Source organism: Mobula hypostoma, chromosome 9 (assembly GCF_963921235.1).
Source record: "Mobula hypostoma chromosome 9, sMobHyp1.1, whole genome shotgun sequence".
In the NCBI taxonomy this organism is placed as follows: Eukaryota; Metazoa; Chordata; class Chondrichthyes; order Myliobatiformes; family Myliobatidae; genus Mobula; species Mobula hypostoma.
The window spans coordinates 21,290,319-21,317,412 of NC_086105.1; the positions used below are offsets into that span (position 1 = coordinate 21,290,319).

Sequence of the window (27,094 nt, forward strand, 5' to 3'; positions counted from 1 at the left end):
GAACCGCCCTCTAATCACTCCACCACAGAGGGTCTAAAGCATCATAACCCTGAGGGCCCAAGTCCTCCGGCTGGCGCTGAAATTTGAATAGACTGGAAATGTTAAAAAAGACACCAGCAAAAAGAAAGGGGCTTGCCTCCTGAATTCATTTTTTTCACCCAGAATTGGGAACAAAATAGTTAGTGAAATACACACATAAATCCTGAAAGATCTCAGCAGGTCTTTTATGTGTGTTGCTCAAGATTTCCAGCCTCTGCAGAATCTCTTTTGTCTGGGTAAATAGTTGGTGCACATCGCTGAAATTGGTGAAGTGGGCTCAGCTATAACCCTAAGAATGCAAAACTGGCAGGCTTCTTTATATCTATATCAACTACTTGGCTCATTGACTTCATGCTTGCTCCCAGGGGTGCAGTCGCTTTAGTCCCATTCTCCTCTGTCTATTCACCTTTGATCCTAACAACTTGTAGTTTTTGATCATGCCCACAAACTCTCTTTTGTTTCTGTTTTCCATTAAGCTACACGATGGGTTATTCTACCTGTACGTAGTGATAGGGGAGCGAACTGAACCACCCAGATTAAGGCCCAAGGGATTATAGAGGAAAAGTGCAATCTCTGTACAGAGAGAGTCCCTGGCACTGTGAGGCACCAATACTGACTGCTGTGTCACCATGAACACGTTATTTATCATTGAAATGATATAATTCCTTCATTGACCACAGGCTGCATGGCCTTGGTACTAACTGTTAGCACTTTCATCTTCTTTTCAACGCCCAAACTTCCAGATGAGAGAAAGAAGAGAATTCTCCAGAAAATCCAACATCTCTTGATGTGTGCCAGCATCTCAAAAACTGGTGGTGTAGACAGTAAAGAACTGGAGGGAAAAAAACAACACAAAGAAGCCGGAGCTATTGAATAGAGCAGCCCAGACAATGTGCCTTTCTTGCATTCGAGTAACATTGCACAGAATAGAACAGTGAAGGACGGTAGTTCAGAAGTGACTGGGTGCCAGAGCTCTGTCATTCTTCCTTTGATTGCCAGAGGCATTCAGGCATGGTTCTTTTATCAGCTTGGCTCTCCCGGCAGCCTGTAATTCCTGTAATTCTTTTTGCTGCCTTCCTTACTGTGTTCCTTCCCCTGTCTCCTCAACTCCATAAGGCCATACGATATAGGAGCAGAATCAGGCTATTTGGCCCATCGAGTCTTCTCTGTCATTTCATCATGGCTGATCCATTTTCTCTGCCAGCCCCAATCTCCTGCCTTCTCCCCCATAGCCTTTCATATCCTGACTAATCATGAAGCTATCAACCTCTGCCTTAAACATACCCAATGACTTGGCCTCCACAGCCGACTATGGCAACGAATTCCACAGATTCATCACACTCTGGCTAAGGAAATACTTCCATTCTAGAAGGACGTCTCTCTACTCTGAGGCTGCGTTCTCTAGTCTTAGACTCCCCCAGCATAGGAAACTTCCTCTCTGTCGAGTCCTCTCAGCTTTTGATAGGTTTCCACTGGCAGACCACAGGGAAAAGCCATGTTCCAACAGGATTGAACCAATGGAGGGAGCAAAATGAATATCTTGGTCTGACACCAGTTTAATTTTGATTGCCATTCTAGATTTTGGACAAAAAATGTGAGGAGGAAGTGAGAAATTTATTCATTAAAAGTTAATGGCCTGGAACTGACTGCCAGTAAGGATAGTGAAAACAGAATTATTTAGGGCTTACAGAGGGAACTGGATAGTTACCTGAGAGGAAATAATTTGCAGGGACAAGGAATGGATCAACAGGATTGATGCCATTGTCACAGGAGAATAATTTCCCATATTGGGTCCACACCAATGCCCTGAATTGGATAAGATCACTTGATCCAGTAGCCATTGCCTGCTGAAGCCCAGTTACAGAGACAATGCCTCTGGAATGAACATAAAAATAACATACTAGTTAATTCAGGCTGTCAGGAAAAGTCCAGCATATGGCTGTGGTTTCGTGAGTGGTAGATAAACACGCAGCAAATCAGCAAGACATTGTCTGGTAGACTTTCAAGTCTACACACAACCTGAAAGGAGGTGAGCCTCATTTTAAAAGGCACTCCTGTAGCCTGTTTCCTGTCTGCTAAGGCAATGACTTCCTGACCCAATAGGCCCATCTGTACACTAATGCAGCGACTGCTTTCCTGTGATTCGAGACTTTCCGTTTAAAATCAAAGCTGCACGTTTTGCAGACGGCCGTTGGTACATTCCTAACAAGCCCAGTGGTGTATTGTCAGGTTGGGCAGAAGCTGTTGCATTGTTCCGTATGTTTTTGCTGTGCCTTTTTTACGTGTGGAAAACTGGTGTGTTTCCGTGAAATTTAAATTGCTTTCATAGATAGCGTGACCTGGATGCACTCAGGTTTTATTATGATACACAGGTGTTGCTTCCATACTGGGGTGCAATCAAGCCGTGAGGGCCAGTGGTGGAAGTAGTGCCAGCCCTGTGGGATCAGCATTATGGAGCAACATGGAAGCAGACCTGGCCCAACGAGTCCATGCTAGCCATCTACCAGAACTTTACACTAATCCCATATTTATTCTCCCCACGTTGCCATCAACTTCCAGAAGATTCTATGTTAGGGGTAAATTACAGTGGCCGGTTAACCTACCGATCTAGCTGCCTTTGGGGTGTGGGAGGGAACTACTGACCTAGAAGAAACCCATAAGGTCACAGGGAAATCGACCTCCACATAGACAGCAGCGGAGGTCAGGACTGAGAACAGGTCATAGGGTTATACAGCACTGAAGTAGGCCCTTTGCTCGACTGAGTCTTTGATGATTATTAGATTAAATTAATCAAAATAAGTATTCCACACCCAACTGATGATTATCAGTTCCCATTTCCCCTAATCCTATTCTCTTCCCATGTTATTTTGCACTCTTACATCAATTTGCCCTAGATTCCACCATTCACCTTCATACTTGGGGCAATTAGCACTGGCCATTTAGTCTACAAACCATTCCTTGGGATGTGGGAGAATATCAGAACTTAAGACTCATAGAAAAGTACAGCAGAGAAACGGGCCCTTTGGTCCATCTAGAGAACACTTGAGAGAAACCCATAGGGCCACAAGGAGAACATTCAAACTTCACACAGATATTACCTGAGATCAGGATTTAATATGGGTTGCTAAACTCATACCACTGCCTTTGAGATGTTCCCACAACCAATAACCTCACTTTAAGGACTCCTTATCTCGTTATCTCATGTTCTTGTTATTTATTGCTATTTATTTATATTTGCATTTGCACAGTTTGTTGTTTTCTGCACTCTGGTTGGTCTTTCATTTATCCTGTTATAGTTACTATTCTATAGATTTGCTGAGTATGCCCGCAAGAAAATGAATCTCAAGTTTGTATATGGTGACATATTGGTACTTTGATAATAAAATTTACTTTGTACTTTGAGGATATGATACCTACATGAGATTCTGCAGCTTCTGGTCCCAATGAATGGTCTCATCACAAAACGTCGACTCTTTATTCCTCTCCATAGATGCTGCCTGGACCTGCAGACTCCTCCAGCCTTTTGTGCTGAAGATGTGAGGTCACCGTCTAGTAGCTGTGTTAGATTCTCTGAGAGTCTCTAGAAACTCAGGGTTCACTTCCCAGTTCAGTAGGGCACAGAAATCAATTTAGGGGGGCATTAAAAGTAGATGTGAATTTTAAACCCCTCATTTGATACAGTTTAGTTTATTGCTAATGAGGAAAGTGATTCTTTGATGGAACTCCTACAATCAGGTATTGAAAATCAACTGGCTGAAGTGAAGTGGGACACAATTTGGATGGATAGGTTATGTTATTGACAAAGGGAATGTGATGGGAATGTATAATAATACTTTGCATGTAAGTGTGGAATACTTACTTTGATTAATTTAATCTAATAATTAATTTAAAGCACATTAATCAGGAGTTTGGCTGCATAATTATTTTGGACTTTGTTCTGTGATGCAGTGTTTTCTGTTCATTGTGGTGGCTGATGTTTTTTTAAAAACCATCCCAGATTAATTTTAGTAAGCACGCTTTTGAAAACATGTCCAAAAACAAGCAAATTGCCATTGGCAAACAGGAAATTTCCATTACAAGCTATTTACTTTTGCAAATATTTCACTGCTTTATATTGGGCCTGAAGATTGTTTGATATTTGCTTTAATATTAACAATTGGCCCTTAATATAACGCACAAGCTGAAGGAAGTTGTAAATTTTGTCAGCTCCATAAATGGCACTCGCCTCCCCAGCATCCAAGATATCTTCAAGGAACAATGCCTCAAGAAGGCGGCATCCATCACTAAGGACCCCCATCACCTAGGTCATGCCCCCTTCTCTTTGCTACCTTCTGGGAGAAGGTTCAGAAGCCTGGAGGCACACACTCATCAATTCAGGAACAGCTTCTTCCCCTCTGCCATCTGATTTCTGAATGGACATTGAACCCATGAACACTACCTCACTACTTTTTTTTCCCTCTTTTTGCATTACTTACTTAACTTTTTAAATATATACTTCTTAGTGTAATTCAGTCTTTATTATGCATTGCAATGTACTGCTACACATAACAACAAATTTCGCGACAAATGTCAGTGACATTAAACCAGATTGTGATTCTGGTTCTTGCTAATAACATAGAGGGAAATACAGCATCACATGAGAGGCATCGATAGGGTAGACAGTCAGAATCATTTTCCTGAGGTAGAAATGTCAAATACCCAAGGATATGCCTTTAAAGTGGGGGGTTGGGGGGAGATTAAATTAGACATTCAGGGCAAAGTGATTTTTTTTTTTACCTAGAATGGTAGGTGACTGGAGCAGGCTACCAGGAGATCTGGTGGAAATAGTGACACTGGATTTAATTATCAGTTGGTCAGTTGTTTAAATTATTCAAGTATTTCTGACAAAGGGCATTTCTTAGCACATTCTTAAAAAACACATCATATCTATTTTTAACTAATAGAAAATACTCCTTTATTTATTGAGTTGCAATGCAGAATGGGACCTTCCGGTCCTTTGAGCTGTACCATCCAACAACCCCCGAGTTAACCATAACCTGATCAAGGGACAATTTACAGTGACCAATTAACCAACCAACCAGTAGGGTTGTGGGACTAAACCGGAGCACCCGGAGGAAACCCACGCGGTCACGGGGAGAACATACAGAACTCCTTAAAGGCAGCGGTGGGAATTGAACCCGGGTTGGTGTTACTGTAAAGCATTGTGCTAACCACTACACTACCGTGCTGCCCTATTCCACAGCTATTTAAAATTTATCGCTGAGAGGATGAGGACCTGGTGAACAGAGCATTAGGGAAACTGTATTATTTAAGGACAATGTAATTTTTTGACCTGAATAATTGTGCTATAGAAAATGTAAGTGCTCTTATTGCAGGTTTGAGGTACTATATATGTAAAATGCTATATACTGCAAAAAGCATTGAGCTAATGTTAGTATGCAGACTCCAACCATTAACCCCAAATGTTATGTTCAAATGATCTCTTCATGGTTACGAATTAAGTTTCCCTTCAGCGAATCTCAGCGTAGTACATGGTGACATATGGCACGTACTTTGATAATAAATTTACTTTGAAATTCGAAACTTGTTCCCTTTATACTAGAGGAAGCTTCATTATTAAGGAGAAGATTACATTTCAGGATGTAACTCAAACTCAATGGCAACTTGTATAAACATTTGATTCTTTATTTTTTCAAATTGTTTCAGCTCTTACATGCTAACATATCTTGATTGCTTGAACGACTTCTGCAACAGCAAGCTTTTAATAACACTTGGAAGAAATTGACCATGGGTTCTAATAATTTGCAATACAATTCAAAGTGGTAGTAAAAAATAAAAGCTAAATTTTATATACTTTATGGTTAATAAGTGATATGAATGCACCTGTATAAAATAGCTTTTGCAAAAAATCTAAAAATCTGTTTCATTTCTTTTATTTAGCTGGTGACTTTAATCTATATTTTAACTATATACACAACCCTTAAAAAGAATTTTCCATCAGTAATTCTTTAAAACAGCAGTTGAAACAACTCCTTTAACCTTCAGTTAGACATGTATAAAGTGACAATAGAAATTGGTATGAAAGGGTATCAAGGCTCTCAGTGTGTTTTAAAGTTTAAAAAAGGTGGAGGATGCAGCACAGAAGTAGATTCCACAGGTGCCTCTGCCCATGACAATGCTTCAGTAACATGTTATGGTTCTGGCTGTTGACCTTTGCTGCAATTGTCTAAGCAGGAAAATTCTGGATATTACCTCCTCTGGGTTGCATATTGTATAAAGCTGATTGATATGTTGCAATGTACAATATGGAAAATCCGAGTTACATTCAGCAACTTAACATGGCTATCTTACAGTGCAGCAAGTATTTTCATTTCACACTATTTCTCAAATGTTGCAAGCACAAAGCACACAGCAACACTGCTTTGCCATTGTCTTCCTGATGTTTTGGTGCATGTTAGAGAGTTTAATACCAGACATGCACAAGGTTCACAAAGTGTTTAAATGCTTACCAAAGAAAATGAACATTGCATAGTTTAGACAGTGGTGGAGGGAAGGAGTCAATCCTCTTGGCATCAAGACATAACATACTTCACACACGGTACTTTAGTTTCCCACTATAATGAACAATTTAACCAACACTTAGATGGGGTCAGTCATTCTTTCTCCAGACTGACATTCTAAATGCGTAAATTATATTTAAATTTTAATGTTTCTATAAATCCTGATAATTGCAGGAGAGATTAAACAGAGAAATACAAATTATTTGTTGCATAGCATTTTTAAAAAATGGTATGATTATAATTTCACTGCAAAATAGTTCATATTTTTACTTTAAATATTAAGATCCTATGCTCAGTGTTTAATCCTTTATCCTTACCGTCCTAGTAAGTACAGTACTGTGGGTCAGTCTCTGGTTTCATGGGAAGCAGCACAATGAAGTAGCAGGAGGGCTAATTGCTAAAGAAAGGCAATGACTCATTTTGTTTACAAAACCTGTCATATGGTGTTTAACAGTAAAGGAATGTAGTTGTTAAGCTTAGATCAGTGTTAAAATGCAGTACCATAAAAGGGTAACAGAACATGCCAGGGATAAGTAATGAAAAGAGCATGCAACCTTTTTTTCCTATATCAGTGCTATTGGAAAAGGCACCAACATGTTTCTGTGATAAAGAAACGGAGCTTCCATTTGGTAGGAAGCGATGTGATCAATTGGCCAATCACTTCTTTCAACGTTTTCCTGTTTACACTTCCTTCTGCATTGATACCCGAATATTGCCGAACATTTTTCCCAGGGCTTCGTAGAAAGGGTCGCAGAAGGTGTGAATGCAGATCGAGTACACTCTGCTGATGCACTGGATCTCAATCATGTAGCTCTTAATGCAGGGCACCACTGCCCAGATGTGGATGAACGATAAGATGGCAAAGTAAATTCCCCACACAATTGCCAACGGGATGCCAAAGAGCCCCGAGAGAAGCCGGTAACACCAGTATTTGGTCACTGTGAAGACGGTAAAGCTGGCCTTCCAAATTCCATCGAAGCTGTGAGTTCCCTCAGGTTCGGCAATCACTTCTTCAAAATCCACCTATGGCAGGGGAAACACAAAACCATTATGATTAACTTTAGAAATAAACTCTATTTGCTTTAAAAATCAAAATGTTTTGGGAAGGCTTGATGCTGAACAACTTTATCTGCCGTCTCTATGAAATCTCAATATGCTGCACTCACCAACCCATCAGGTCTCATTTTCCTAACGCAGGCAGAAGAGCAAGCCAATGTTACTCAGCACACCCAGTAGCAATAACCACACTCTCCCCCCGTTGTCTTGTTCTTCCCCATTGCATTGTATCCTGGCTTCCTCTAGTCACCTGTCTTCTGTTGAAAGTTTTAAAGTTTCTTTACCCTTTAATATCCAATGCCTTTGCTCTGCAATTCCAAACTGCTATATCTGTGCTTATTTGCAAAACGGCCTATCTCCTTTGGTTATGCTTTTAGCCCTGGGCTTCATTCCATCAAAAATGAGTTGTGAATTCATTGCATTGAGCATCTCTGCAACCACAGGCAAAGAAGTGATCTTATCCTCATGACACCCTCTCCTAGCCAAAACAGGGTAAAGTAACTGGTTCAGTAATTGTAAATTACTGAAAATATGGAAACTGTGGAAGTAGTTATTCAAGCTTGACATAAATGCTCACATTATCCAAAGTGCAATGTCAGTTCTGCTGTCAAATTCACCAGATATATTCTACCAGCATTGATTATTGTATTGAGGGTGGATGTGAAACACCATACAAGTGTTGTTATTTCTATTTTTAAAAAATAATGCTTGGCAGCTGTGCATTTTAGAGATCGGTAATGAAATACTGTACAACATTTCCAGCTGACAAAACACCACATGAACCATATCCATTATTTTCCAGTAAGCAGTCAAAAGTGAGAACGATTTCAGGATGGTACTATATATAAAATAGCAGACTATTCAAGGCATCTACAAATAAGATACGGTATCTATTAATTTTGCACAGGGGTGGCAGAAACATCCAGGCAGGTTTTTTTCCAAGATAATGCCTGTACCCTTTTTCTGAGAACTTATAACACTGCTGCATTTTATTGTTGCAAGGTAACTCTGTGACAAGCTAATAAGTTAACACACAACCATAATAAGGAGCCTTGAGGCAGAAAGATTTACATACCTATGCATTCATTAAGATAATTGATATTCAGATACTGATCTGTACAATGCAAAAATAAAGTCCTATATTGGAGGAAAATGATGGACTGTCTATGTCAATACTTAACCTTTTTGCACATCTCCACTAATGCTATTGATCTGCTCTGGATCCATATCCTTCTGTGCCTTGCCTACTGAAGCACCTCTTTAAATGTCTCTCAATCAGACCCCATCAAGATGACAAGATGATACAAACAAGGCTAACAAGGGAGGTCGAAACCAACATAAAGTCAAAGAGAGGGCATATAACAGAGCAAATTGTATCTGACCCCATCACCTCCTCTGGCAAAATGTTCCAGTTAGCAACTACTCCGTCAACAGCAGCCTCCTCAAATCTATTAAAATGTTAGAATGTTACAGTCACCAAGGGGGATTTCAAAATGCAGGTATATTGGGAAAATCAGGTTGGTGCGAGATTCCATGAAGGGGATGCCTACGAGATGGCTTTTTGGAGCAGCTCGTGGTTGAACCCACTAGGGGATCAGCTATTCTTGATTGGGTGTTGTGCAATGAACCAGAATTGATTAGAGAGCTTAAGATAAAAGAACCCTTAGGGGAAGTGATCAAAAGGTGACTGAATTCACCCTGAAATTTGAGAAGGAGAAGCTAAAATCAGATGTATCAGTATTACAGAGAAGCAAAGGAAAATACAGAGGCATGAAGGTGAGTTGGCCAGAATTGATTGAAGGAGAACACAGGCAGGGATGACGGCAGAGCAGCAATGGCTGGAACTTCTGGAAGCAATTTGGAAGGCACAGGATATATACATTTCAAAGAGGAAGAAATACTCTAAAGGCAAGATGACACAACCAAGGCTAACAAGGGAAGTCAAAACCAACATAAAAGTCAAAGAGAGGGCATATAATAGAGCAAAAATTAGTGAGAAGTTAGAGGATTGGAAAGCTTTTAAATACTGTACCAACAGAAGTAACTAAGAAGTCATTAAGAAGGTAAAAGTGGAATATGAAAGTAAGCTATCCATTAATATTAAAGAAGATAACAAAAATTTCCTCAAATATGTAAAGTGTAAAAGATAGTGGATATTGGACTGCTGGAAAACAATACTGGAGAAGTAGTAAGGGGGACAAGGAAATGGCGGATGAACTGAATAAGTATCTTGAATCATTCTTCACTGTGGAAGTTACTAGCAGTATAGTGGAAGTTCCAGGTGTCAAGGGCCATGAAGTGTGTCAAGTTACCATTACTAAAGAGAAAGTTCTTGGGAAACTGAACGGTCTGAAGATAAGACAAGTCACCTGGAGTAGATGGTTCTGGAATGGTTCCAGAAGACTGGAAAATTGCAAATGTCTCTCCACACTTCAAGAAGGGAGAGAGGCAGAAGAAAGGAAATTATAGGACAGTTAGTCTGACCTCAGTGGTTGGGAAGATGTTGGAGTCAATTGTTAAGGGTGTGGTTTCTGGGTACTTGGATGCATATGATAAAATAGGCCGTAGTCAGCATGGTTTCCAGAAGGGAAAATCTTACCTGACAAATCAGTTGGAATTCTTTGAAGAAACAACAAGCAGAATAGACAAAGGAGATTTGATTGATGTTGTGCACTTGGATTTTCAGAAAGCCTTTGACAAGATGCCAGACATGATGCTGCTTAACAAGTTACAAGCCCATGGTATTACAGGAAAGATTCAAACATGGATTAAGCAGTGGCTGATTGGCAAAAAGCAAAGAGTAGAAATAAAGAGAGCCTTTTCTGGCTGGCTGCCAGTGACTTATATGTTCCACAGGGGTCTGTATTGGGACTGATTCTTTTTATGTTATATGTCAATGATTTGGATGATGGAATTGCTGGCTTTGTTGCAAAGTTTGCAGATGATACAAAGATAGGCGGAGAGGCAAGTAGTTCTGAGGAACTAGAGAGGCTACAGAAGGATTAAGATAGATTAAAAGAATGAGCAAAGAAGCAGCAGATGGAATACAATGTCAGGAAGTGTATGTTTTTCTAAATGGAAAGAAAATACAAAAATCTGAGGCACAAAGGGTTTTGGGAGTCCTTGTGCAAGATCCCATAAAGGGTAATTTGCAAGTTGAGTCTGTGGTGAGGAAGGCAAATGCAATGTTAGCATTCATTCATTTCAGGAGGACTAGAATATAAAAGCAAGGATGTAATGTTGAGACTTTATAAAGCACTAATGAGATCTTATTTGGACAATTGTGAGCAGTTTTGGGCCCCTTATTTTAGAAGAGTTCTGCTGAAACTGGAGAGAGTTCAAAGGAGGTTCATAAAAGTGATTGCAGGATTAAACGGGTTTTCATATGAAGAGCGTTTGGTGGCTCTGGGCCTGAATCCACTGGAATTCAGAAGAATGAGGGGTGACCTAATTAAAAGCTATTGAATGGTGAAAGGCCTTGATAGAGTGGATGTAGAAAGGACGTATTCTATGGTGGGAGAATCTATGGTCAGAGAACACAGCCTCAGAATAGAGAGGTGTCCTTTTAGAACGGGGATGAGGAGAAATTTATTTAACCAGAGAGCAGTGAATCTGTGAAATTCATTGCCACAGGCAGCTGTGGAGGCCAAGTCTTTATGAATATTTAAGGCAGAGGTTGATAGATTCTTGATTAGTCAGGGCACGAAGGGATACGTGGGGGATGGGGGTGGGGGGGAAGGCAGGAGACTGGGGCTGAAAGTAAAAATGGATCAGCCATGCTGAAATGGTGGAGCAGACTCGATGGGCCAAATGGCCTAATTCTGCTTCTAGATCTTATGGTCTTATAAATCTCCTTCTTCTCTTCAATTTATGCCTTCTTGTTTCTGATATCCTATCATAGGAAAAAGATTCTGACTATCTGCCCTATCTATGCCTCCTTTGTCAAGTCACTCAGCCTCCTTTGCTCCATGGTAAACAAAATCCAGCCTACTCAATGTCTCCCCCAAACCAGTCCTCCAGTCCAGGCGACATCATGGTGAATATCCTTGCAACCTCCAACACTATCACACTAATAGCATATCTATTATTGCACTACAGAGAAAGTACAGTGCTGGTAGACAAATAATGTACAAGAGTTACAATGGTTAGGAGATCAAGAGTTCATCGTTTTGAACATGAGCGGTCAATTCAAGAGTCTGATAACAGTGGGACAGAAACTCTCCTTGAGCTTGGTGATACGTGTTTTCAAGTTTCTGTGCCTTGACCTGTGAAGGCAAACATGCACCTTCTTCGCCATCCTATCTTTCTCATTGCTACTTTCAGAGAATATTGAACCTGAAGCCTTATGCCCCCCACCCCATTTACCAGCATTCATCAATGCCCAGCCTGTGTACGTCCCACCACTATTTGACTTCTCAAAATTCATCACTACACACTGGTCGTGATTAATTTCCTTTTTCCCAGGGTGGTGACGGCTAATACCAGAAGACATCCTGTTTTTAGATGAGTGGAGGAAAGTTTAGTGGATATATGAAAGGTAGGTTTTCTTCTGCCCAGAGAGTGAAGGGTGCCTGGAACACACTGCCAGGGTTGATGATAAAGACTGATAGAATAGGGACATTTAAAAGGCACATGAATGCTAAAAAGATGGAGGGTTACAGGAAGGGCTAGACTGATTTATAATGGTTAGTATAACATCGTAGGCCAAAGGTTCCTTACTGTGCTGTACCACTATACAGTATATTCTATGTTCCTTTTACAAACACATTGTATAACTTCCCATCTGATCTACATCCTGCTATACACAACTTCAAAGTCATCCACTAACATGAGTCATGTCATCTATATTCACATCCTATTTGTTATTATACTGTCCATCACAGATGAAATACCCAGGACTGCAGATGTGCCAATCCCTGCAGCATACAACTGGTCATAGACTTCCAATCTGAAAAACACCCTTCCATCTCTATCTTCTGCCTCCCATTACCAAGGCAATTTTGGATGCAACCAATCAACTCACTTGGACCCCATGTGCCTTAACATTTTAGTCCGGCCTAGCTCAAGGGATGTTTCACACGCCAAACATGAATGATAGTTGACAACTTGAAAACTACCTTGATTGGACTTTTGTCCAAAATTTTTGCAGATCCCGTATAAACACTCTTTTGCACTGTGTGCCTTGTATGTAACAGTCAAAAATGCACAGTTTTACTCTACTTTATCTCAAGAATAGAATCAGCTTTATACTATCACGCAACATTGTGCTCTGTTATGAGCAGCACTATCCAGTCTGATGCTATCCATCTGCGCACATAATTTCTAACTCAGGGTACTCGGGCCAATTTGGGCAATTTATCCACATGCAACAACAAATTACGGTTATCTTGGCACTGTACCTTTATAATCTTCTACCCACATCTTGTGACAAAGTTCAAAATCATGAGTTAAATTACCAGTATGCAATTTTCATATGCAACTTCTTAAGCTTTGAGCAGAAACTTAAATTTTGCTTTAATGAAGTTAGTCATTGCTGTTTCTAATTTTGTGGCAACCAATGTCATGTAATGTTAGGCTGAGAATGTATGGTGATAGCGTTAGAGTGGAAAGCAATGTGGTGACATGGGAGAGACTTGGCTACACATATGACCTCATCTCCCAAAGATATCCCAGTGATGCTGCAGGCAGGTGGGAGAATTCAAGAGATGGTGCTGGAGGATACTCAGGCCTTGAACTTGCCCAACTGGCCTGAGATTGTTATTCCCTGTGGGATGAGAGTGGGAGCTGTAGAAATGATGAGCAACTAAACCGAAGCACTGAGGTTCAGGGAGCCATTGAAGCTGGGTAGAGATTTACAGAAATGTACCTGTAAATGAAGACGGTATAGTCAGGGGAATACACACAGTTCTCTGTCACAAGGATCAATATTCCCAAAGGTTGTGTTGTCTGCCTGGTATCTGGGTTTGGGGCATCGCATTTGACCTGCAGAGTAATTTGGAATTGGTGGTTGGGAGGATGGGGTGACAATTCAGTTGTCATGGTCCAGCAATGTAGGAAGAACAAGGAATAAGGCCCTGTTGAGGGAATTTGAGCAGCTCAGAACAAAATTAAAATATAAAACCAAAAGGTAAGAATCTCTGGATTGTTACTTGAGCCATATATAAATTGGCACAGGGCTAATAAGATCAGAGAGTTAAATGCAAGACTCGAAGCTTGGAGTGGGAGAAGTGAGTCTGAATTCATGGGACCAAAGCACCAGTATTGGGGAAGGAGGGAGCTGTTCCAATGGGACAGGCTCCACCTGAACCGTGCTGGGAATCGCATTACCAGGGCTGTGGATAAGGCTTTAAACTAAATAGTGGAGAGGGGGGAGGGAACGGGGTTGTGTTCAAGAGCTTGAAATAGAATGGATGAAGTGAAAGGGAAGGAGAGTGCTGGAGAGGTCACTAAAGCCTCTGAAATAAAGGTAACACAAAAAAGTTTAGAAAAGGATGAGAATTTAACTTCAGGCAACATGGAGGCAAAATTGAAAATAAGAGAGGTGAAAACAGGACTGAAGGTGCTGTATTTGAGAAAAGATCACAGATGGGAGCTTTACATCCAACAATATACATTGTGTTGAAAGGACAGACAAGTAGGCAGAGGGGTGGAGTGGCTTTGTTGATTAAAAATAAAACCAACTCCATAGAAAGAAGTAAGATATAATCAGAAGAATAATCCTTGTCATAAAGTTCAGAAACTTTGAGGGTAAAAAGAGCATTATGGGAGTTATATACAAGCCTCCAAGCAGTAGTCAGGATGTGGGATACAAATTATAATAGGGGATAAAAAAGGCATGTAAAAAGGGCAGTTACAATTTCAATATGCAAGTAGATTGGGAAAATAATTTTGGTGCTGGAAACCAAGTGAAGGAGTTTGTCAAACGCCTAGAAGATGGCCTGTTAGAACAGCTTGTGGTTGAGCCCACTGGGGAAAAGGCAATTCTAGATTGGGTGTTGTGTAATGAATCAGATTTGATTAGGAAGCTTGAGGTAAAGGAACCCTTAGGAGGTAGTAATCATAATATAATAGGATTCACCCTGCAGTTTGAGAAGGAGAAGCTAGAATTGGATGTATCAGTATTACAGCAGAGTAAAAGTAACTAGAAGCAAGAGAGAGGAGATGCCAAAGTTGAATGGAAGGGGACTCTAGCAGAGATGATGGTAAAACAACAAAGGCTGGAGTTTCTGCGAGTAATTTGGAAGACACAGGATTGGTTCACCCCAGTGAAGAAGCATTCTAAAGGGAGTATGAGGCAACCATGGCTGACAAGGGAAGCATGAAAGAAAAAGAGAGGACAAAGAATATAGCAAAAATTAGAAGAAATCTAGAGGATTGGGAAGCTTCTACAAACCAACAGATGGCAACACAAAAAAAGCAATAAGGAAATATAAAGGTAAGCTAGACAATAATATAAAAGGGGATACCTAAAGGTATTTACCTCTTCCTAGAGATGCTGCCTGGCCTGCTGCGTTCACCAGCAACTTTGATGTGTGTTTCCTAAAGGTATTTTCTATTATAAAAGAGTAAAGGAGAGGCAAGAATTGATATTGGACCACTGGAAATAATGCTGGAGGGTTAGTAATAGGGAATAAACAAAAGATGTATGAACTGAATACGTATCTTACATCAGTCTTCACTGTGGAAGACATCATCAACATGAAATTCGAGAGAGTTGGGGGGCAGTAATAAGTGTAGTCACTATTACTAAGGGTAAGGAGCTGAAAGATCTAAAGGTAGGTAAATAAATCACCTGGACCAGATGGACTACACCCCATGGTTCATAAAGAGGTAGCTGAAGAAATTGTGGAGACATTAGTAGTCATTGTTCAGGAATCCTGGGATAATGGAATGGTTCCAGAGGACTGGAAAATTGTGAATGTCACTCTACTCTTTAAGTAGAGAGGGAGGCAAAACACAATGGAATTATAGGCCTGTTAGCCCAACTTCAGTGAGGTCAGAACAGACTGGATAGGCTGAATGGCTTAACTTTGCTCTATGTTTTACGGTGTTATGGGCCTATATAAATGTTCACATTATCTTACGTTCTGAGGTCAAATGTTACTGATACATTCTACAAGATTATTACAGTGAGGGCAGATATGAAAACACTAAAACGTAATCATTTCCTTCTCTTTAATACTAATAAATGAATCTCAGCATTTTATTGATGTTATTAAAGATTTGTACTATTCACAAATTATAACAAAGCAATATTCACCATCCATTATTTTCCAGTACTAGTTAATAGTGAAAATATTTTCTATATATAGTAGCTTGTAAAAATTTCCAAGGTTTAGCTAAAGTAGACAGCAAAAATCTTTCCATCAACAGTGAAACCCTAAGAAACATAAAATGTATAAAAATGGAAACACGAGTTGGTTATTTGTGCTTCTATCCTGCTCCATTACTTAAAATGGTCATGGCCAATTCCTACCTCATTGTTTCACTCTCTCTCCATAACCCATGATGTCTTCTTTCTTTCTATTTCATTCTGATGTACATTCAGTGATCTGGCCTCCACAGCTTTCTGTGGTAGAGAATTCCACCAGTTCACCAACTTCTGGAAAAAGAAGTTTCTCTTCATCTCAGTCCAAATAGATTCAGATCATTATAGAGTCAGAATTTTGTACTTTTCAGTGAGATGGCTTCTCTTTCTTCCGAACTCCAACGAGTCCTGGCTCAGTCAACCCAAAATTACTTCAATGTGGGGACTCAAGAATATTTTTAGTTCGATAATTTTTCAGATGCTACTAAAATAAAATCATGGACTAAAAGAAATCCACTCCCTGCCACATCTATTTATGGACAGGACATGAGAATTAGCTCCCAAATGGCATTTGATACACACCTACACTTACGGAGATTTGTGTTGGCTCCACTTTGGTGACGATATTAAGCCGAAAGGCAGATTGTAATGTCAATCAGAATACAAAACCGATGTTGCTCGGAATACAATGGATGGGCTGCCACTTCAAACATTCTTAGCAGCTGAATGCACTTTACAGCAGAAGAACCACCCAACAAAATATTTAAAGGAATCACTAACTATTGTCAACAGTAGCTTCCAATTTGATTCTTAGTTGGCTGTGTCGATGAACCTAAGTGCTTACTGTTTATAAAGTTCTTTAGTTTATTAAAGCCTTCAGAATGCCAGGAAGTTTAAAAAAAAGCTTGGATTTGGCTTTATTGCTTTGACCCAGACATGGATGTAGTAGTAGGCATTCCCCCAGGATATAATGCGACTGCACTGACAGCTCTGCAGCAGTTCTACAACAAGGTAGTCACCTGTGCACCTGGTAGTGCACAAGGTAGTCACTTGGCTGTGTCTCATTGTAAGGTGAGACAGAACAGATTGGAAGTCAGATTGAGTGGATCCTATCTCTTGCTCTGTCCTTACGCAAGTACGCAATGTATCCTGTTCCTCACCTTTACACCGGACATTATGTTTCATTTAGTCTTGACAGAGGGAAGCAGACAGAGATTAACGGGCTTGTTGAGGATTATACCGTTCCCTCTGGTGGCTGAGTGGCATGGTGTACAGGCACATTATTGCTCATTAATGAACACGAGCCAACTCCACTCAATTGGTAATGAACTTCATTCCTCTTAAATCCTACAGGAGAGTTTCCTACATGTTGTGCCATACTGGCCATTGCCTGGTATTCATAAACCCGCTCTGAAACAGTCCAGCATGCCACCTGCATTTAAGTCACCATGATATGTAAAAGGCTATTTACTGGGAGGCAAGGGCTGTCCAGTGACAATATTACTCACAATCTATGCACATGCATACAGTGAAAACCATAACGATAATTAAGCTGTGATGAAGCAGGCCATTGGTTTGCCAAATCAATTAATGCACTGAAACAAAGTCGGAAGCACTGAAAGAGCCCTTTAGGACTTGGCAGAGTGGATGCCATCCAATAGACCTCCATACCACACAATCTCAACAATAATCTGGAGCATTGTCTTTGCCACCAGCCACATAGTGAACAGCGGCAGACGGGAGGAGGAAGTTGGAACCTTTGCTTCTAGCTGTCTTTCTGACTGCTATCTCTTATCCACATGCTGCATTTAGTAGAGCGGCTATACTTCATTTGGCATTTAAGGAGATTTGATGTGTCACCAAAGACTCTAGTGTTTCTACATATGTACTGTGGAGAGCATTCTAAACGAATGCATCATCGTCTGGTATGACCGGGCCACTGCACGGGATCGGGAAAAGCTGCAGAGGGTTGTCAACTTAGCCACCTCCATTATGGTCACTAGCCTCCCCCACACTGAGGATATCCTCAAATGAGATGCCTCAAGAGAGTGGCATCCTTCATTAAGGAACTTGACCATGCAGGACATGTCCCCTTCTCATTAATAGCATCGGCGAGGACAAACAGGAGCCTGAAGACATACACTTGATGTTTTAGGAACAACTTCTTCCCCACTGCCGTCTATATAGTATTGTTTGTTTTTATTATGTAAGGCAATGTACTGCTGCCACGAACGACAAATTTCATGACATATGTCTGTGCTTTTAAACCTGATTCTGATTCTGCACAGGGTTAAGTAACTGCACCAGAACATACATACATACATACACACACACACACACACACACACACACACACACACAATTCCAGTTAATTGCGACACACCAGGACCAGTACATTGTGGCCGAAGTTTCATGAGAATAGTTAAATAGGTATTAAAAAATAAACTGCCATTTAACTGAGTAAGAAATGATGTATTTAAATGAAATACACAACAAATTAGAACACTACCAAAAAAACTATTGTACTATAAAACTGTGTATTAGTTACCAATACTTATCTGGAAATCATTCATTGTTGATACCTTCAAACTCTTTGTAGTTCCTAACTTGATGAAGTAATGATATCATTTCATTTCCACCCACAACTGTTTCTGGCATCCTCAAGTGTGAATGCTTGAAACCACAGTGAGCAAAACGGTTCTGAATTGTCTTCCTGTTTGTTATTCATCAACTATCAGTGACACAAATCTTTGCTTTCTGAACACAAACACACAAGTAACGTTATTTAAAAACAGTTTGCTCTAATGACCACATGATGTGCATGTGATTGACACTAGCTAGAAAATATTTGACAGGTCTCCTGCCCCAATTATGCAGCATAATGATCCAAATAAATGAAGGGAATTCTGACTACTTTCTGGATTTGTATTTGTTCTTTAAGAGCTGTCGTAAATAAGTAGATGCCCAAATTAACTGGAATCCCCTGTATGTGTGTGTATGCATATTTATATTGCACTATATCACCACATATTTCAATCATAGTAAACCTGATTCTGATAAACCCTTAGTGGTTAATTAACACCAACTGTGATAGTTTACTTGAACAAAAGTTTTATTAGTGAGCTTCATGCAATAGGTCTGATTGATGTTTGAATACCAGATGGTTAAATTTATGGAGGATTTAAGCTGGGATGGTGGCCACAAGAGCACCGGACTAGCTGGATGTAGAGACATGGGCAATGTTTTCAGAACAAGGGAATAAAAGGATAAGATTATACATCTAAAAGTTTTTTTGACTAAATTTGTTTGTGTTGCTGGGAGAGAAAACGTTGTAGCTTGCCAATAGTGAGCGTGTGCACTTGCCTGCATTTTGACGCGATCGGGGCATCATGAGTGCCAAGCGTTTTACAACACATGTAAGGCAACAGATTTGCTATGTTTCTATTGATGGCTGGATTACCATCGATATGAGTAACGAACTTCCTTGCTGAAAACATAATGGGGGCAGTACCCATGACACATATCTATAACTATTAAAGAGATATTGTACTTGGTTCCAATTAGATTCAGCTATGTTTTTTTCCCTCTACTGCGATGCTACATTACTGAATGTACAGCCTGGCTCCCAATTTCCTTGGACTCCTTGTCTTTGGACCATGAGCTCATGGTAGCATGGTCTCACTACGTTAACACATTTCATGCACAGGTTCAGAACTGCAGTAGCAATAGGCCACTCTTGATCTAGACGGATTGTCTAAAAAGGAAATGTTTTTGTGGCTGAAATGTTGGCACTGTACCCCTGCAGTAAGTTGTGATCAAGTGTCTTATAGCAGTATTATATGAGTGAAGGCATGATGAGGCATACGAATGTTAGGTTTGAATGATTGCTAGAAATTGCTTCTGTGAATTATGGGAAAACAGTAGTGTTAATAGTTAGTAATGCAGTTGAAATGACAATTGAAGGCACATTCGTTGAGCTTGACTGCTGGTGTGAAGTCAATGATCTTTATGCAGCAGAAGATCCCGATACCTGGAACTTCTGTTACTGACTTTCACAGCAAATAGACAAGTCTTCTTGATCCCAAGCTGCAGAAGTAATTTCTTTGTCTGTGCAAATCTGCTGTATAAGTATGCTACCTGCATCAGAATAACTGACTCACACCTACATTACTAATGCTGTTCTTAGTTTTAAGAGGTAACTAATTTAAATTAGCAGACTTGACAGAAGTAATATTCAACATTTCTTCAATAGTCATCCATTTTTACTTTAAAAAATTTCCAAACTTTTCAGTTAGAAATCCTGCTAATTCTGCTAATGTTTTTTTCATTGTTTTTAGTGATAGTCTTAAGTTCTATTTGCTAATGTAATCACCAATTAATATTTCTTCTGATTTTCCTTTAAAGATCTCTTCACGGCTCTATATACTTGAATTGGGCCTTTTCTGACTAAAACAGAACTGATTTTCAGCAATTCATTTTTAGACTAATGTTCATCCTTGGGATTTCCTTCCCTTAAATTTTTTGTGTATCGAGAACATTGAGATTAAAGACATGGTTTCCTTACCTTCTCTCCCCTTTTTATAGCTACTCATTCTTATTCATTTGCTTGGCATGACTCCTGTATCAAAACATCAGGTGGAAATCTCGGGCGTCATATTAATGTTGCGTGGAATCCCCATGTTGATATTTTATATAATTCAGTTCTACTGTAAATTGATTGGACACATGTAGACTCTCAATATCGAGCATTTCATTCAGAGAACTTGGAATGAATTTACTTTTCTCTGCACTGTATGGTTTTTGTTGGTAAGAGTTTACCCCTTGCAGCAAGAACCCAAGCACCATTGGGGTTACAAGAAATAAGCTTTCGAAAGATCAGATCTCTCCTCTTCAATATGGTTCAGCGAAGCACAATTCCAGCCACGTGCTCAAATGCCATGTAATTCACAGGGTGGGGGAGGAAACAATAAATCTATTCATTCTGGAGGATTATAGCTCAGATAGACTCTCTGTGCTCTCTTTTGTAATGGTTACTGCTGAATACAAAACCACCCAACTAGTGGTGGTTGAATTAAAAATAAAACCCAAGACAAACAGATCAGGAAGAGAGAGAGAGAGAGAGAGAGAGAGAGTTTTGTCTGACCACCAGTTGGCAGTAGTCCACCCAGAGATAGGTGGCAGTGCGCAAGAAAATGAAAATCCCAAGAGCCCAATTAGCATTAAATTGAACCATGTCATGAAAGAACATATGGCTTAATTGTTGCGATGTTTAGATTGCAAACAAACAAATAAAAGCAGGCTCAACTACATTTTTGAAGCTTTGTAAGAGCTATTTAGCAGTGACTTCAGAAAAAAAACAATTACCACTGTTACAATATCAATAAGTGTAGATCTAGCATGAATAAAAACACTATTATTTTTACTTCAGTGAACTATTTTACAAGATCCATATTTGCAAATAATTTTTAATATGAATTTGCATTTCTTCTTCAAAGTAACATTGATTACTTGGCTCTTCGACCACTTTCAAATGGTGACTGCTCCAATTTATGATCTTTAAAATGCTTTTACCAACGGCTGACAACATAAAAGTCGTTTCTTTCATCTATGAAAAGTAGAGGTGTTATCAGTGGGACCTATAAATGAGAGCTGTGCTTGTAACAGAAAAGAGGTTGATAAATAAAATATGCAAACGTAAAAACAGATACTGTACATTTGCATTTTAAGAACATAACACTTTGAAAACCATTTATTCTAATCCGTAAAACTGAAGGTGCATTTTATAGACTTGGTGAAATTTACTTGGTCACCACTCCAATGCACAGAGAAAATATTATGCAATATGCAGAGAGAAAATATTATGCAATATGCAGTGGTGTATTATCAATGCAGATTGTCCTGTGATGGTTAATTTCAAAGTTCTGTGAATATTTAATTACTAAACCACTATCCTCTGAGCTAAGGTGGCACATTTTTCCTTTGCAGGAATGGGATGGTGGAAACTTCAAGTTTGAGGCAGCAGAGAAAAAGGACCATTACTTCTCTCTTAGTAACGTGCAATAAAGCAAAGTTACTATCAGCTCTATGATATTGATGTTGTCTTGCACCTGTTCACATTTGAATTACACTTTATGAAGTTTGTGCTGTCCCTTTAAGGCAATAATTGATATTTAATTATTCAAGTGTGGATATGACTGATTGGTAAGGTTGCTGTCCCCAAATTCAATACTTATGAATTTCACAGCGTCAATTACAGCTGAATTTATTATCTTCTTTTAAATATTGGTTTAAAGGGAATCATACACAATACCACAAACAAGAGAAAATCTGCAGATGCTGGAAATCCGAGCAACACCCACAAAACACTGGAGGAACTCAGCAGGCCAGGCAGCGTCTATGGAAAAGAGTAAACAGTCGACGGCTCGGGCAGAGACCCTGACGAAAGGTCTCCGCGTGAAACATTGACCGTACTCCTTTACAATAAACGATCAAATACTTTCTTATTTATGTCAGTCAGATATGTGGGCAATGTCATAATGGCAAATAAAAAGGATTCAAGCTTTCAGTGTTTATAGGTTGGTCTGAAACAGTTTGCCATGTTTAAAATGACTCATAGTTTTCTGCAGACAAAGTTAGCTCCCCCTGTACCACATGACCTTGCTATTTGTGTTAGTTTCCTTGGATAAAAGGCATGTGAATCAGAAAAAAATTCAGGACAGATTCTGTTATAGTTGATTCTTATGTCTACTGTGATATTAACCTCCTGTATGTTAGAATTTGCACTAATAAGGGTGGTAGGTGTATTCGAGTGGACTGGGTAGTTGAAGCCTCTGAACACAGTATTTGGTAGAATGGACTAACAGAGTGGCTCTGACACCAATTAGATGGTGGAATGGATCAGGCAGTGTGGATTTGTTAGTCAAAGTAGTATTGAATTGGTGCCAGAAGGGAAGCATTGTGGTGTGGGTTTGCTGTTAGTTGCACCACGCATAGGTTGGGAGAAAGGGATGGGCAGAATGGCTGTACTGCTAGCTGGAAGGAGGATGAGGTTGGGTACAGCGTCCCCACAGCTGGTATTGGCCAAGGGCAGAAAAGTGTGGAGAGAATATGGGGCAGGTGCGATATTCAGGGCTTTCGCGAGGCTAGCTGAATTGAGCTCAGTCTTGGGTAGAATGGATGGGGTTGGTTGTGGTATTTTCAGAAGGGTGGTCCCAGGTTGGGCTGGAGTTTCTGGGGATGTGCCGAGTGGGGCGGGGAATTGGTGGATTCGGCCCTGGTATTTTGAGAAGGATGCGCTGAAGTGGGACATTTTGCGTAAACTGGGTTTTGACAAGTGGAATGGGTTGGGCCTGGGTGGGCTGATTTTGGTAGCCTGCAATAAGGACTGGGTGCAGTCCGGCTGGAGTTCAGGGACATATTCCAGGTGGGGTGAACTGGGGGGGGGGGTCCTTGGAGGAGGACTGGGGGCGAACAGATTATTTTAGGCAAGATTGAGCGAGCAGGTGGCCAGTGCAGTGGTTCTAGGCCGAAAGGGCGTTTCAAGTACGGCGGAGTAGGGGTGAGGTTACGAGCTAACTATTTGGCATTGAAACCTTGGGCCAGGGTGTGTGGGATTTAAGGCACAGTGAAACCAGGATAACCACCCTGGACAGTGGGAGCAGGGTACTGTATCTGGTGTGCCGAGATAGCTCAGCGGGGTGAGGTGCACAGTGGAGTATCGCGGGGTGTGTGTGTGTGTGTGTGTGTGTGTGTGGGGGGGGGGGAAGAGGGTGAGGAGATTGCAACGCAGTTGAGGCTGGCTGCCAGCATTAAAGCCACAGAGGGTTGGTGGCATTTGAATGCGAGGGGGTGATCATCCCGTCTCCCCAGCAGTGGCTCACCGCATGGACCTTTCAGAACAGCGCGGAGGGCGCGAGGTTTCATGAGACAACTGCAGACAAGCGCTGGCTCCTGTCGCTCTGGGATCAACGGGTGTTCACGGATGAACTGCCACTCATGTTTATCTCTACCACACCGCCTGTAACTCTTCGATAAGAATTGTCTGGTGACAACAATTCCCTAAATTTCCCCTCATCAGAGCCGCGGAACCGGCAGTGAAAGCAACATACTCTATGCAATTACCGTGTTTACCATAACATTGAGGGCAGTTTGCACTTCCACAGAAAGTGGTCGCCCCGCTGCCTACTTGCATTATGTTCTGCCTTTGCAAAAGCCCCAACTTAACTAAAACCGGCCAGTTCCTCACCTTCACCACATCGTCGTTCAGGTGCTTTGGGTCTCTGTTCACTAAGTCGATCTCTTTGGTGTGATAATCATGCACGTACTCCTCTTTCATCTTCTCATCTTCCATTTTGTTATTAGGTTTGTAAATATTCCCGTGGTCTCGGATTGGCGACGGATATAAAAGTCCCTGAGAAAGGTGACAAGAATTACTTTACGAAAAGCTCGAATCGTTCCTATATGACGCGCCGAAAGTGCCCGCCGTCAGATGCCTAAGAAGAACTTTTGGATGCCTGAGCGCATTTAAAGGAGAAAATCACAGCGCACCACACCCCTGTAAAACGCGACTGGCGGTAGCGGCGTCACTGCAGACCAGGCACCAGGGGGCAGCACCTATCATCGAGTGATTCCAGCAAACACGAACATCTGCCGGGAAATCTCCCACCAGATTCCTCAGTGATTCCAGCAAACATGGGGGAATCTCCCACCAGAGTCCTTTGTAAACACCTAACATCTGCTAAGGAATCTCCCACCAGAGTCCTCAGTGATTCCAGCAAACATGGGGCAACCTCCCAGCAGAATCCTCTGTAAGCACTGCGAACATCTGCTGGGAAATAACCCACGAAAAGTCAGAAGAAAGCTGCCCCAGTCTGGTGGGAAATTCGCTGCTGGCTCCTGTTGTGCTCGATCGGTTACCTCCCATCACCCTGCCCGCCGTGCGGAGAAACCTCCATTCCAGGGGCTCATTGCCATCTCGACGTTACTGGTCTGCCGGGAAATATTCCAACAGACTCATTGCTCCGTTCAACAGATGCTTTGAACATCTGCCCCCGGACTTTCAAACACACCGAATGCCCCTTTCCTCCCAATAGTTCCAATTTCAAACAAATAATATCTGCAAATAGGGTAGGCTTAATAAACAAGATATGTTTGGGTTTCAGTTGTTAAAACGAACGGAAATAGTTCCAAGTGTTTGGATATTTTCACCAGTGAACGAACCCTCGGCAGATTCCTGCATCCTTAGAAAGATGATACGTGAATAGTTTCTAATTAAAATGCACACCTGATTAAATACATGCATTTTCAGGTGATAAGTTAACAGTCTCACAGTTTCTGGAGGACGCTAGCTAGAGGATTTCAATTGTGAGTTACATATAACTGAGTAATTCCGCATTCTGTCCCGCTATCTACCGGCCCCTATTGAACACCACTGATAACGCGCATAAATTGCCAAATGCACAACCACCTTTTGACAGTTCTCAATTGGTTCCCGCAAACCGCCCGTCGCTTATTACTCTTGCAGTGGCAAGTTAAATCTGTTAGCTCCAAAACTTCTCGCCAGTCTTACCTCAAATTCTCCAATTTTTTCGCCTGACATAGTCCTCCAGGCAGCTGGGTGTTTCGGAAAGGCTGTGGGGTTAAAGGAGTCTGTGAGAGGAAGATGATCTTCGCAGCGATCGCCGGGTTTGGTGGCAGGGTGCCAGTTGCCCTAGGCTGTGTTTGGAGTTTTGAATCTTAATGCACACGACGTGAAGTTTCCAGTTACAACGGGAAATGCACATTCATTCTCAATGAATCATAGAAAGGATCAGGGCTGCGGATACGGGCCAATGGGCGAATCTGCTGCCAAGGGTGTGAGGGGAAGGTAAAATATACGTATAACCCATGTTATAAAGCGAGACGTGTGCGAGAAGCAGGAGGCGATGAACGAGCAGCAAGGAGCAGAGTCTGTGCGAGGCACAGCATGAACTAGTGTAGATAGGATAGAGAGACAACCCCGGGAAAGTAGCGTCCGATACTCAGCAGAAAGATAAATGGGCAGGGAACGGTCACCAGAACAGTGACATATACATTTCGTATCAAGGAGAAGGACACACGTGTAGTTAGGTCGCATTATGAGGGGGAGATAGTGCAAGGTGAATGAAAACTCACCTTGGTCAGCATGGGCGAGTTGGGCCGAAGGGCCAGATTCCCTCCCGTATTACTCCAGGAATCTCGAGGCGTATGGATTATATTAATGACATGACACCGTCAATCAAATAAATCTTCACTTGAATCTATATTAGCCCTTGGTTTTGCACCGATGTGGGAAGTTGAGTTTATTGTCATGTGCACAAGCACGGCGAGGTACGGGCTCGATATAAATAAATTAACTTGCAGCGGCGTCGCAAGCGCACAGGCACAGACAACGCACAAAATATAGTTTATAAATAAGTTGTACATGACATTGCAAAGAGAGAAAAAACCCGTACAGAAACACGACTCAAGCAAAACAGAAAGACATAGAGACAAGTCTAACGTGCGGTAACAAGTGGCCTGTCGTATTCCACTGCTGAAGCAGGGTTTGAGTCGTACAGGTCCGTTGTGGCAAAGTAACACGATGGACAAGGGAATAAAGGTGCGATGCCCTGATCCGGAATATCAGTAATATACTGTTCCATTCATACAATCAAACGTCCCCCACAGGTATACAGAAGATACACTACGCTCATTGATTCGCAGGACTTTCTTCGCGACTGCAGGCGAGGTGGTTTAATCTTCGCCAGCCGCTCCGCAGCCGTTGTCACAGAGGACACCTGCACTCCCTGTAGCTCTGCGCCTTGACAGCTTTATCTGCGAATCTACCCTGTGTAGCCTAGTTCACCGAGTCCGGGGCTTAACTCCTCAACTGCCTCCGTGCTGTCCGCTTCAAGCCCGGGCGAGCTTCTTCATTCCCTGCAGCTAAATAGTGGGGAAAACATTTTCTTTCTCCATCCGGGACCAGCCCACTCCCCGTTTTAAACTCACGCAGCCGGATTGTGTTGATTTTTTCCTGACGGTTCGGATGGGAATCAAGGGCGCTGCCGCTCGGCCATCAATGTAGAGCGGAGCCCCTGACTTCATCGGAGGTACAGCGAGCGGCGTAAACTCG

At 41.3% G+C, this 27,094-nt stretch overlaps 1 protein-coding gene across 2 annotated transcripts; it reads right to left on the reverse strand.

Annotated features, from left to right (window-relative positions):
- Nucleotides 1-5,702: 5,702 nt before the first annotated feature.
- Nucleotides 5,703-26,602, reverse strand: cav1 (caveolin 1). Of its 2 annotated transcripts, XM_063057857.1 has the most exons (4): nt 26,116-26,602; nt 25,532-25,593; nt 24,209-24,373; nt 5,703-7,622 (listed from the first exon to the last, which is right to left on the reverse strand). In XM_063057857.1, exons 2-4 carry the CDS (start codon nt 25,559-25,561, stop codon nt 7,281-7,283), a joined length of 537 nt encoding a protein of 178 aa, XP_062913927.1. In that variant the 5' UTR covers nt 25,562-25,593; nt 26,116-26,602; the 3' UTR covers nt 5,703-7,280. The 2 variants fall into 2 exon arrangements, with proteins under 2 accessions (XP_062913927.1, XP_062913926.1); XM_063057856.1 differs by lacking the exon at nt 26,116-26,602 and having other exon boundaries at nt 25,532-25,959.
- Nucleotides 26,603-27,094: the final 492 nt, after the last annotated feature.